Raw genomic sequence first — 12,465 nt, forward strand, 5'->3', positions numbered from 1 at the left:
TCAAAGCTGCTCATGAGATGCTTTGCTGACGATCAGACGGAAGTGGCTGCATGTTGCTGACGCCCTCTATTCATGTCGTTTAATCCATCATATTTATTTTGAAATACTACAGGAGTTCCACAAGATGTGATTGCTACATGCACCTGATTGGCTGGATGTCAATATGATGAATGAATTTGCTCAAACTCTTTAATCTATTTGAGTTTGTCCGTTTTCCCAAGCTATACAGTCTTTGATGTTTTAACAATCTCCTGTATTTAGTCCTGGTGACTTTCCCTTCACAGGTCATAAAATCATCGATACAGCTTGAGGCGTCTCCTGAATACCTGCTGAAATCAAACAAATGGTACTGTGATCCAGGAAAACAGATTGCCTTTGATGTTAATCCGTCCATACAAGTATCCCGTATTTAAGTTAATCTGTTGTTTTGTCTTGAGGAAAACATAATGAAAATATAGAGCAAAATGTACAGATTGAACACACCACAACAGCTTCCTCCGACTTGACCCCTTGGTCATTTGGGTCAAGGGTTGATTTGAGAGCCTCCATGTTTATTTATTTAGGTCGTGCAATCTTAGAACATCAGAAGATAAAGGAAGGCAAATAAGCGCTGAGCGGATATTTACGTCCATCCTTTGGCCTTGGAATTTGTCTGGCCATGGCTTCAGTGAGATGTTTGACCACGAGGAAGGGACTGCGTTGAGCAAACCCTACTTCACTTCAGCCACTAGCACTGGAAGAAAATGGGAAAATTTGACCCAGACCCTGGGGCTGCTGGGGTGTGTACGACACCATCGCACTGCCACCACCAGTCTGTACTGTTTTCACCAAACACAATGGCTCCATCAGCTCGGGTTCCTATTCCAAATTTTGATCCTTCCATCAGCATCATTCCAAAGCAACTTGGATATGTCCAACTAATTTCTTCCATTCCTCAATATCTTATCTTATCTTCTCAACTGCTTTTCTTATTGAGAGTCAAAGTGGGCAGCAGGGCAAGCAGGTCAGCTCAGACTTCCCTGTCCCCAGTTACAAATTCAAGCTCTTTCTGAAGAATTCCCAGCTAAGAGATATAATCTGTCCAACATGTCTCCTAGTGGAGTATTCCCAGAGCAGCTTTAGAGGGATCATCCCAATGACAGGCCCATACCACCTCAACTGGCTCTTCTCCATATGGTGGAGCAGCAACTCCTCTGTGAGCTTCTCACCTTATCATGGAGTGTCAGCCAAGCCACCCTGAGAACCTGACTTCTGCCACTTGTCCTCCTGGTCTCATTCTTTCAGTCGTTACCAAATAGCTCATGGAGTGAGGACAGGGATGGGCTGGAAACCGAGGGATTTTGTCTTTAGACTCAACTCCTGCTTCACCACCATGGACTGGTATAGAACACCTGACGCCACTCCAGTCTGCTTGTCAATCTCACGCTCCCTTCTTCCGTCACTCCTGAACCAGATCTTCTCCACTAAGGGTGGTTGTCCCCCACCTCACCTGGTGCCCAAAAGAGAACCGTGACCTCCGACTTGGAGGTGCTGATCCTCATCCCAGTCTCTTCACACTCGTTAGCGAATCGTTTGAATGCATGCTGAAGGTCACGGTCAGATGATGCAACAAGGACAACATCATCTGCATGACGCAATGATGTTACCACTAACTTCCACAACTGGACACCCACCTTGACATTCTGTGCACAAAAACCACAAACGGAAATGGTGACAAGAGAAAAGTCTGACAGCCACAATCTGTTCCTCAACAGTCCTGTTTAATTCTTCTGTGCCCACTGTGGATGCTCTTTCTTGTTTTGAGCCGACAAATTCGGTACCCAACTGTCATGTTTCAGCCAGCTGGCTGGGATTCAAAGTTCTGTGTTTTGTCTAAATTTGTATCATTTATTTGTTTTAATGTTTCTTTTGTTTATTATCTACTAGCCGTTCCCCTAGTGAAAAAGGACAAACTTTAAAAATCAATCAACAAACCGGTATCGCTAGCTAAGCGGAGGCGAGGTACCCTCCAAAACGCAGAGGTAGAGCAACTTGAACGAAGGCTGGCACGTGAGTGAGGAGGGCCCTGCCCGGACCCCCACTCCTGAAATCACGCGCACCCCCTTCCCTTGGCCTGCAGCCTCTGTCTCGGATTCGTGTGAATATTTCGCTCCTACAAAGAGATCCTTAGCAAATAATTATTGGTATATTTTCCCTCAGTTTAAAAAGGTTTAATTTTCTTCTTAATAAAAATTTTAAGGCAGTACTTCACCGCTGCGAAGCGCGGGTATTTTGCTAGTAGTAAACTAAATGTAAAAACATTGCATAAAACTAAAAAAACTCTTGAACAACAGAGAAAACTAACATTGTAAGAGTTTGTGCTAGACCCTTACAAACTGCTCGCTGTAAACACTTTTTTTATGAGTTTTAAGCACAGGGAATAAAAATGAAATGCCGCTTCTCTTGTGAAACGTTTCAAAACGTCCTCTACTGGCTTTAAATGCCTTACCTTTGACACTCGAAGAAGGATTTTTTTTCAGTAAATGGCCATGAATCTTCCTGGCTTTCTCGCATATGATCGCCTTGCTTACGCTATCCCCTGCTTCTCGTTCAACCACAATAGCAACAGTTTTTCCACCTCTTCCAGCACTTGAGGCCTCTGCTTGGTTAACATTGTAACTCCTTTTGCAGCATCAGCAAAAGAAAATGGAAAACGGAGAATGGGAAATCATTGGCGCTTACGAACGCGCGTAGGGAAACTGGCCCCCAATGTTTTTGTTCGCCACCAAAGCGTGTGGTCGTGAACAGATGCAATATTTTGGCAAACTTTTTTGGTCATAACCCGATTTGTACGTGCTCCGAAACATTTGTGACCAGAGGGTCTATTGTATAGAGATATTTTTCTTTGTATTTATTTGTAAGTGGAACTGGCCTAGCTTATCTCCCATGTATTTTGTGGCTGGTTCCCCCAAGGGGCGGGGCCACCTGTCAATCACCGTCAGGAACTGCCTTCCACCCTGTTTATGGGAGGCCCTTCCACGATTCCCAGCGGTTGATTGTGAATTCTACAATGCGGAGTTGAGAGTTTCTTGGGTTTACTGGGCCTTTGTTTTTCTTTGCTAGTGCTTGTGAATTCCTGGATTTTATTGAACCTGTGCTTTGTTTTCAACTTTGCCTTCGGATTCTGTTTTTGGACTTTGTTTGTCACGGATATGCCTTGCCTCTTCAGGCTATTCCCTTTTTTTGTGCTTGTGGGATTTTGACAGTATTCCCCACCACCTAGAGGGCAACCTTCTGTAAAGTGCTTTTGGGACTCCTGAGTCACCACACCAACGTGGACTGCTGGCAACCATTCGATACAAAGTCCTATAAATGGGGGGCTCTGAGATGACATTCTGAGATGATTTGGGCGTGAGGTGCCTACTTGTGCTCTGTCCGTTTGCTTCTCGCCATTCTCCTTTGGTTGTGATGCAGCAGCACAAAATGGCAAATTGGCTGAAGGCTTCAAAAAAGGAGCAACACTAAGCAAGGACCTTTTACCAGTGTGCTGTGATAAGGCAAAACGTACACAAAAAAAAAGTTTTGGGGATACTCCTCGTATATTGTAAAGTCAGGAGTAGTCTGATACCAGTCTTTAAATTGCTGTACAAAACACAAAAACATCAAAATTAGGTAATTGATGGTTCTTTATAGGAAGGTGACAGGAAGTAGGAAGTGAGGTCATTAGTACAGGACAGAGGTGATGTCATCAGGAAGTGAGGTCACTGGGACAGGTCGGAAGTGTTTGGAGAGAAGAAGTTATTCTAATGTAGGTGTGTAGGATAAAGAGAGAAAAGTATTAATATTCTTAATATTAACCCTAACCATAACCCTAAGCCTAGCCCTTTTCTTGCTCCCTGATTGGCCTGAATTGGACCCCTCGGCTGACCCCTAAGTGCACGTGTGTGACAGTGCCTACAGACAGGCCTGACCCAAACTCTGCAAGTAAGCTTCTAATCCTACTCAGGTCCAAGGCACAAGCTAAATACAGTGGAACCTCGGTTCACGAACGTCTCGGAACACGTACAACTCGGTTCACAACCACACACTCGGTATACGAACAGGCCAGTTTCCCTTTTGGTTTGTGTGCGCCAATTATTTCTGCATGTGGTCAGTCTCTTCCTGTGCAGCGAGCGAGAGCAAGAGAGTGAGAGAGTGCGACGCACACACACACACACACACACACACACACACAGGCGCACGACAGACAGAGACACACACACACACAGGCTTGCGAGAGAGACACACACACACACACAGGCACGAGAGGAGAGAGACACACACACACACAGGCGCACGAGAGAGAGAGAGACACACACACACACACAGGCACGTGAGAGAGAGAGAGAGGGCGACGCACACACACACACACACAGGCACGCAACAGAGAGACACACACACACAGGCTTGCGAGAGAGACACACGCACACACACAGGCACGTGAGCAAGAGAGAGAGCGACGCACACACACACACACACACACACAGGCATACGCTTACGGGAGAGAGAGACACACACACACACAGGCGCGCGACAGAGAGACACACACACACAGGCACACGCTTACGGGAGAGAGAGACACACACACACACAGGCGCGCGACAGAGAGACACACACACACAGGCGCACGAGAGAGACACACACACAGACGCGCAACAGAGAGAGAGACACACACACAGCGCAGAGAGAGAAACACACACACACACACAGGCACGTGAGAGAGAGAGAGAGGCGACGCACACACACACACACACAGGCACGCGCTTACGGGAGAGAGAGACACACACACAGGCGCACGAGAGAGACACACACACACAGGCTTGCGAGAGAGACACGCACACACACAGGCACGTGAGCAAGAGAGAGAGAGCGACGCACACACACACACACACACACACACAGGCACACGAGAGAGAGAGAGACACACACACACACACAGGCACGCGCTTACGGAGAGAGAGACACACACACACAGGCGCGAGAGAGAGAGAGACACACACACACACACAGGCACGCTAAGGGAGAGAGACACACACACAGGCACGAGAGAGAGAGACACACACACACACAGGCTCGTGACAGAGAGAGACACACACAGGTGCACAACAGAGAGACACACACACAGGCACGTGAGAGAGAGAGAGAGAGAGAGAGAGACACACACACATACACAGGCTCGTGAGAGAGAGACAGAGAGAGAGAGACACACACACACACACACAGGCTTGCGAGAGAGAGAGACACACACAGGTGCACAACAGAGAGACACACACACAGGCACGTGAGAGAGAGAGAGAGAGACACACAAACACGCGCGCGAGAGAGAGAGAGACACACACACACACACACGCGAGAGAGAGACACACACACACACAGGGCGCGAGAGAGAGAGAGACACACACACATACACAGGCACGCGCTTACGGGAGAGAGAGACACACACACACAGGCTCGTGAGAGAGAGATACACACACACACACAGGCACACGAGAGAGAGAGAGACACACACACACACAGGCTTGAGAGAGACAGACACACACACACACACATGGGCGTGAGAGAGAGAGAGGCACACACACACAGGCTTGAGAGAGAGAGACACACACAGGTGCACAACAGAGAGACACACACACAGGCACATGAGAGAGACACACGTGCGCGCGAGAGAGAGACACACACACACAGGTGCGCGCGAGAGAGAGACACACACACACACAGGCGAGTGAGAGAAAGAGAGACACACGCATGAGTGCAAGTGAGCGAGCGAGAGAGAGACACACACACACACACACACAGGCGTGCGAGAGAGAGACACACACACACACACACGTGTTCGCGAGCGAGCGAGACAGAGTGAGAGACACACACACAGGCGCGCGAGAGAGAGACTGTGCAGGACACATAAGGTAGAGGAGGCAGTTAAAGATGCACTTCTGTTTACGGCGATCAGTTCGTAGCGTGCATTGTTTCAATGTTTCTTTTCTTGGTGGTTTATTAAATTACGGATTTTTCAAATATTCATTTTTTTCCCTGTGCTTAAAACTCATTAAAAAAATAGTGTTTTTAGCGAGCGGTTCGCAGCACTATAGCACAAACTCTTACAGTGTTAGTTTTCTCTTGTTAAGGTTTTCTTAGTGTTATTCAATGTTTTTACATTTAGTTTACTGTTACGCTGTGCATTCTATGGTTTAATTAACTATATTTGTGCTTAAAAATCTTTAAAAAATATATATTTACATACAGTTCATACGGTCTGGAATGGATTAATTGTATTTACATACAATTCTATGGGGGAAATTACTTCGGTTCCACTGTACTTCTAAGTATCCCAGATATAGAAAAATGGGAGAGGAAACCATAAAAACCCTTGGCTTTAAGGGTAAAGAATAGGAATTGCAATGTGCCGACCTTTCTACTGTTGCACTACTGAGTCACAGGACCTCTGAGTGTTATAAGTTGGAACTTTAGTGGGTGATTTCAGATCCATATTAGGGCTTAATTCCGTTAAGCATGTTTCCTATTTGGGATACGTTTAAGTCAGCTGAATTACGGTTGTGACTTTTCTGACTCCATTTTGTTTGTCATGGGCGCCACCATATTCTGGAGCGGTCGCTACCATGTTGCTTAGGGGTGTTTGACCCATAAGTGTGTGGCAGATGATATCACTGACCTATCAGTATAAAGATCACGCCGTGCACTTCCACCACAATCGGAGTTTACGGAGAAAAAGTCAAGATTTCTTGAGTTAGTGTGCCTGGTTAATGACATTTGGACTGTTAGTTTAGGTTGTCATTTCTATTTTAGTGATATTCTTTTCTGACTTCTCAGTTGCAATTTTTTTTGCCAGTTATTGGTTTAACAACAGAAAACGGTAGTATCTGTGGAAAGAACAAAATGGCGTTGGAAAAGACACAAAAGTAATCTTTAAAACGACCTTAGAACAAAAAACAAAAGTTGGATTGAATTTTTTTGGATATCTAAAATATAAAAGAAACATATGCAGTGCTGTGCAAAAGTATTTGCCCCCACCCGATTTTATCTGTTATTGATGATTCATAGCACTTCACTGTTCAGATCTCCAAACACATTCAGTGTCAATACTAAAAACAACCTGATCTGAGCAACTTTGACGATTGTCGTAGCTGCCCGACTGGGTCTGAGCATCTCCAAAACTTGTGGGGTATTCCATATATGCAGTGCCAAAGGCTCACTGATGCACATGAAGAGTGAAGGCTCGTCCGTCTGGTCCGATCACACTGCTGAGAAATGTCATGCTGACCATGAGAGACACAGTGTAGCTACTGACAACCACTACTCCAATCGGCATGTGACCATCAGAACTGGACCCTGGAGCAATGGAAGAAGGAGGCCTGGTCTGAGGAATCATGTTTTCTTTTGGATTACATGGATGGCCAGGTGTGTCTTGGGGGAAGAGATGCACTATGGGAAGAAAACAAGCCGAATGTGGCTGTGTGATGCGCTGGCAATGTCCTGCTGGGAAACCTCAGGTCATTGGCATTCATGTGGATGTTCCTTTGACAAGTACCCAGGGCCATCTTAACTCATGGGCACGCTGGCCAGTTGCCCAGGGCCCCATGCTAATCTATTGTCACAAAAACAACACAAATTCATCAAGAAGGTTTGGGGCAGCCACCCGTATAATTGGTTTCCTGGCTGCAAATATTCAAATAAATGATAGCTCTGATGTGCACAAAATGGAGCCCAAAACAGAACTGAGGGAATAGGGAAAAGGTGAAGGCTTTTAAAGGTCAGGGTAGGAAGTGACGTCAAAGGGGCCGGGATCAGAAAGGTCTTCAGCCATAGGCTCGAGCCCGGATGTGACATCAAGGGGGCTGGAGCCGGCAAGGCCTTCCTCTATAGGTCCGGACCCGGAAGTGATGTCAACAGGGCCAGGTGGAACTTCTCGTGATTGATCTGCAGGAGAGCGAGAAAAAGGGTCAGTGCACTCTGCCACATCCCGGTCTGATTCGAAACTGCCCTCACTCAAGCCCTTTAGCTGCCTCCCATGCGCACGTGTGTGACAATATGTATGTTGTGACTTGCTGGGTGGTTGTGTAAGTTAGGGGTGCCAGTGCAATGCTTTGCCCGGGGGCCTATAATCCTGTTAAGACAGCCCTGCAAGTACCACCTACCTAAAGACCGTTGTAGACCCCTTCATGTCAATGGTATTCCCTGATGGCAGTGTCCTCTTTCAGCGGGATAATGTGCCCTGTCACATTGCAACAATTCTGGAGGAATGGTTTGAGGAACGTGACAAAAGAGTTCAAGGTGGGAACGTGGCCTTCAAATCACTCAGAACTCAATGCAGTTCGAGCATCTGTGGGATATGCTGATGAAGACCCCACCTCGCAACTTACAGGACTTCAAGGATCTGCTGCTAACGTCTTGGTGGAGTCCATTCCTGGACGGGTCAGCATGAGTGGGGCCTACCAGATGATAGAGAGGTGGATATAATGTTGTGGCTGATCAGTGTATAAGTCAATTGTGATAATTAGGGTCCCCAAATGTAGCCAATAAATATAAGCCAACTGCAATGATTAAAGTCCATGACATGTGAAATTGATTCCACTAATTAGAGCCCTATTGCCTCCTTGGCATCCCCAGTATAATCCATCCATCCATCCATCCTCTTCCGCTTATCCGAGGTCTGGTCGCGGGGGCAGCAGCTTAAGCAGAGAGGCCCAGACTTCCCTCTCCCCGGCCACTTCTTCCAGCTCTTCCAGGAGAATCCCAAGGTGTTCCCAGGCCAGCCGGGAGACATAGTCCCTCCAGCGTGTCCTGGGTCTTCCCCGGGGCCTCCTCCCGGTTGGACGTGCCCGGAACACCTCACCAGGGAGGCGTCCAGGAGGCATCCTGATCAGATGCCCGAGCCACCTCATCTGACTCCTCTCGATGCGGAGGAGCAGCGGCTCTACTCTGAGCCCCTCCCGGATGACTGAGCTTCTCACCCTGTCTTTAAGGGAAAGCCCAGACACCCTGCGGAGGAAACTCATTTCAGCCGCTTGTATTCGCGATCTCGTTCTTTCGGTCACTACCCATAGCTCATGACCATAGGTGAGGGTAGGAGCGTAGATCGACTGGTAAATTGAGAGCTTTGCCTTACGGCTCAGCTCCTTTTTCACCACGACAGACCGATGCAGAGCCCGCATCACTGAGGATGCCGCACCGATCCGCCTGTCGATCTCACGCTCCATTCTTCCCTCACTTGTGAACAAGACCCCGAGATACTTGAACTCCTCCACTTGGGGCAGGATCTCTCCCCCAACCCTGAGAGGGCACTCCACCCTTTTCCGGCTGACCCTAACCCTAACCCCAGTATAATCCGTTTGGCATAATGCCGATGTTTTTTTTGATAGCTGGGCCTCCAACCTGCCCTATGAGGTGAAAGACCCCGTTTTGTGTACTTCTACTTATGAAGCCATCAATTGTTTTAGTGCCAGGCCTTGGGGTAGCACTTAACAGACTCGTGTCGGTGGTCCTCCACAAAGGCTGCTGTATCCTCAAACCTGGCACTGTGGGGTTGTGCAGACCCTTTAGGCTGCAGGGCTCTCTGTGGTTTTGTCCTCTTTGTAGATGCAAGCAGAGCAGAACGCACACAGATGACAATCTGACAGCAGGCTGCGTCACTCCTTGTCCCATTTTATCAATTTGTCTTGCCGTTTGCTATCATTCAGCTCCAGCCACCTTGCAGCAAATTTACTTATCCCATCTCCTGCTGCTCCATCTCTCCAGTTCCAATTTCCCAATTAGTGCTAATGGCCCACCGCAAAGCCCCCACTCCCCCTCAAACCCCCAGGCCTGCAGCCATCGCAGATGGAGCAGTTCAGTCCTTGTCACTTCTCATTTCCAGCTGCAATCTGACATCAGGAACACAGAGCCATCTGAAGGGTTGGGCGCCGCTCGTCCTTCACCTGTCCGCACTCGAGGACTGACTGCCACTGGCGTGTGACGTGTGTTCACTCCTCGTCACCATCCTTCGAGGAGGTGGCACAGGCAGTCTAAGGTGGTGGCAGCAAGGGGGTTTAAGGTCCCCTCCCTTATTGTTACTCTGCTGGCCGTGGCTGTTCTCAATCGAAACTTCAGATGTCCTCCCATAATTTCTTGTCATCTGCACTCTTTCTCAGTATTTGCACGACAATGGAGTTGTCCATCGGGACCTGAAGCCGGAGAATCTGCTGTACGCTGACCGCTCACCTGATGCCCCTCTAAAAATAGGTACTGGACACTTTTGTCTTCTTCATGCTCTTCTTTCTATTGTCTTATTATTGTGTATTTGGCAGACATCTTTACCTAACTTACAGCTGCAGCCAAAAGTTTAGAGAAGGACCCAAGTGTTGGTTTTCACAAAGTCTGCTGCTTCAGTGTTTTTAGATCTTTGTGTCAGATGTTTCTCTGGTGTCCTGAAGTAGAATGACAAGCAATTCAGACGTTTCTAAGGTTTTGATTAACAGTGACATCAAGTTTATGCGCAGAGTAAATATCTGCAGTGTTGGCCCTTCGTTCTTTTTCGAGACCTCTGCAGTTCGCCCTGGCAGGCTGTCTGTCCAACAACTTCTGGGCCAAATCCTGACTGATGGCCGCCATCCATTCTTGAGGAATCAGAATTGGTGGGTTTTTGTTTGCCCACCCGCTGCCTCTTGACCACAAGTTCTCAATGGCATTAAAGATCTGGGGAGTTTCCTGGTCACCCAAACATTCGATGTTTTCTTCCCCAAGCCACTTTTTTTTTTACCTTTTGGCTCCATCATGTTGGTCACCAAACTGTTGTTGGATGGTTGGGAGAAGTGGCTCTCAGAGGATGTTTTGGTCTATTTCTTTATTCAGGGCTGAGTTCTTAGGCCAAATTGTGAGTGAGAAGCAACCCCACGTGACATGAATGGTCTCAGAATGCTTTACTGTTGGCCTGATGGTGGCGCCGCTCACCTTTTCTTTTTTTCCGGATGTCACAAACAATCAGAAAGGGGATTCATCTGAGAAAATGACTTGACCCCAGCAGTCCTCAGCAGTCCAATCCCAGAATATCATGATGTCTGTCCCTGATGTTTTTCTTGGTGGCTTCTTTGCTGCCCTTCTTGACACCCACCAGGTCATCCTCCAAAAGTCTTCGCCTCCCTCCCACATGCCTGCTGCCATTCCTAAGCAAGCTCTGCCCTGGTGGTGCCCGCAGCTGAATCCACTTTAGGAGACGCTCCTCTGCGCTTGCTGGACTTTCTTGGGCGCCTTGACACCTTCTTCACCTCTCTATTGTAACTCAATCAGCCTGACAGAGTCTTGTCCTCGTCACCACTGTCACCTGTGTAAACGAGAGGATCACTGAAATGACGTCAGCAGGTCCTTTTGTGGCAGGGCCGACATGCAGTGGTTTCTTTGGGATGAAGTTCATTTTCATGGCAGAGAAGGACTTTGAAATTTAAAGCAGTTTACCTGATCACTCGTCAGAACATTCTGGAGTAGCCATCCTAAAAACTGAGGCAGCCAACTTTGTGAAAATGAATATTTGTGTCATTCTCAAAATGTTTGGCCACAACTGCAGATATTTTATCACAGAGGGAAGCAGAGGCAGCAAGCTTGTGGTTTAAAGTCCAGTGTCAGCCACTAGACCACCCAACCTGATAGATTGAGGAGGTTTGTTATTGAAAGGTTTAATGGTATTGGAAGAGTTGGGGGGGTTTGAGGGGTACCCCTTCTTTACTGATGCACGACCCCAACTACTGTGGACATTCATTCATTCATTTATTACCCAACGTTTATCTGAGGCTGGGTGCTGGGGGGGCCCAAACGTCATTTTCTCCAGCCACACTTGAAAACTCATACTGTTGGATCCCATGGTGCTCCCAGGGTCTCTTCCCAGCCCATAAAACCCCCCACAGGCAGGCGTCCATATCAGATTCCTGAAGCACCTCAATTGGCTCCTCTCGATGCAGAGGGTCTCCGGCTCTACTCAGAGTCTCTACCGGATGTCTGCACCTCCCAGCCCCTCTCTAAAGTAGAGCCCCACCTTACCCTGTGGAGAAAACCCATTTGGCCGCTTGTACCCACAACCTCATCCTAAAGGTCAAAGCTGATGACCATAGATGAGATTAGGGATGAAGATCGACTGGTGAATCGAGAGCTTCGCCTTCTGACTCGGCTCCTTCACCACTACTGCAGGTTGGTATAGAGACCCCATAACTGCACTCCCCTGATCCAATCAGTCTGCCAATCTCACCATCCCTCTTCCCCCTCACTCATGAAGAAGACCCCAAGGTATTTAAACTCCTCCCCCTGATGCTGTAACTCGCCTCCCACTCAGAAGGGACAGTCCACCTTTTTTCCTACCGAGGAGCATGGCCTCCAATTTGGAGGTGCCAATCCTTGAGGTAGTGTGGCGCAGCGGTTAATAACCCTGAGGCTGTGTGTTCAAATCCCACTACTGACACCATTATG

At 47.9% G+C, this 12,465-nt stretch overlaps 1 protein-coding gene across 1 annotated transcript in view; it reads left to right on the forward strand.

Annotated features, from left to right (window-relative positions):
- Positions 1 to 12,465, forward strand: part of si:ch73-60h1.1 (calcium/calmodulin-dependent protein kinase type IV) — a 107,521-nt gene that overhangs the window by 78,735 nt on the left and 16,321 nt on the right. The window contains exon 6 of the mRNA XM_039764632.1: positions 10,164 to 10,254. Within this exon, the coding sequence (XP_039620566.1) occupies positions 10,164 to 10,254 (91 nt within the window). The remainder of the gene's footprint in view (positions 1 to 10,163; positions 10,255 to 12,465) is intronic.

The sequence above is a fragment of the Polypterus senegalus genome, chromosome 10, assembly GCF_016835505.1.
Source record: "Polypterus senegalus isolate Bchr_013 chromosome 10, ASM1683550v1, whole genome shotgun sequence".
In the NCBI taxonomy this organism is placed as follows: Eukaryota; Metazoa; Chordata; class Cladistia; order Polypteriformes; family Polypteridae; genus Polypterus; species Polypterus senegalus.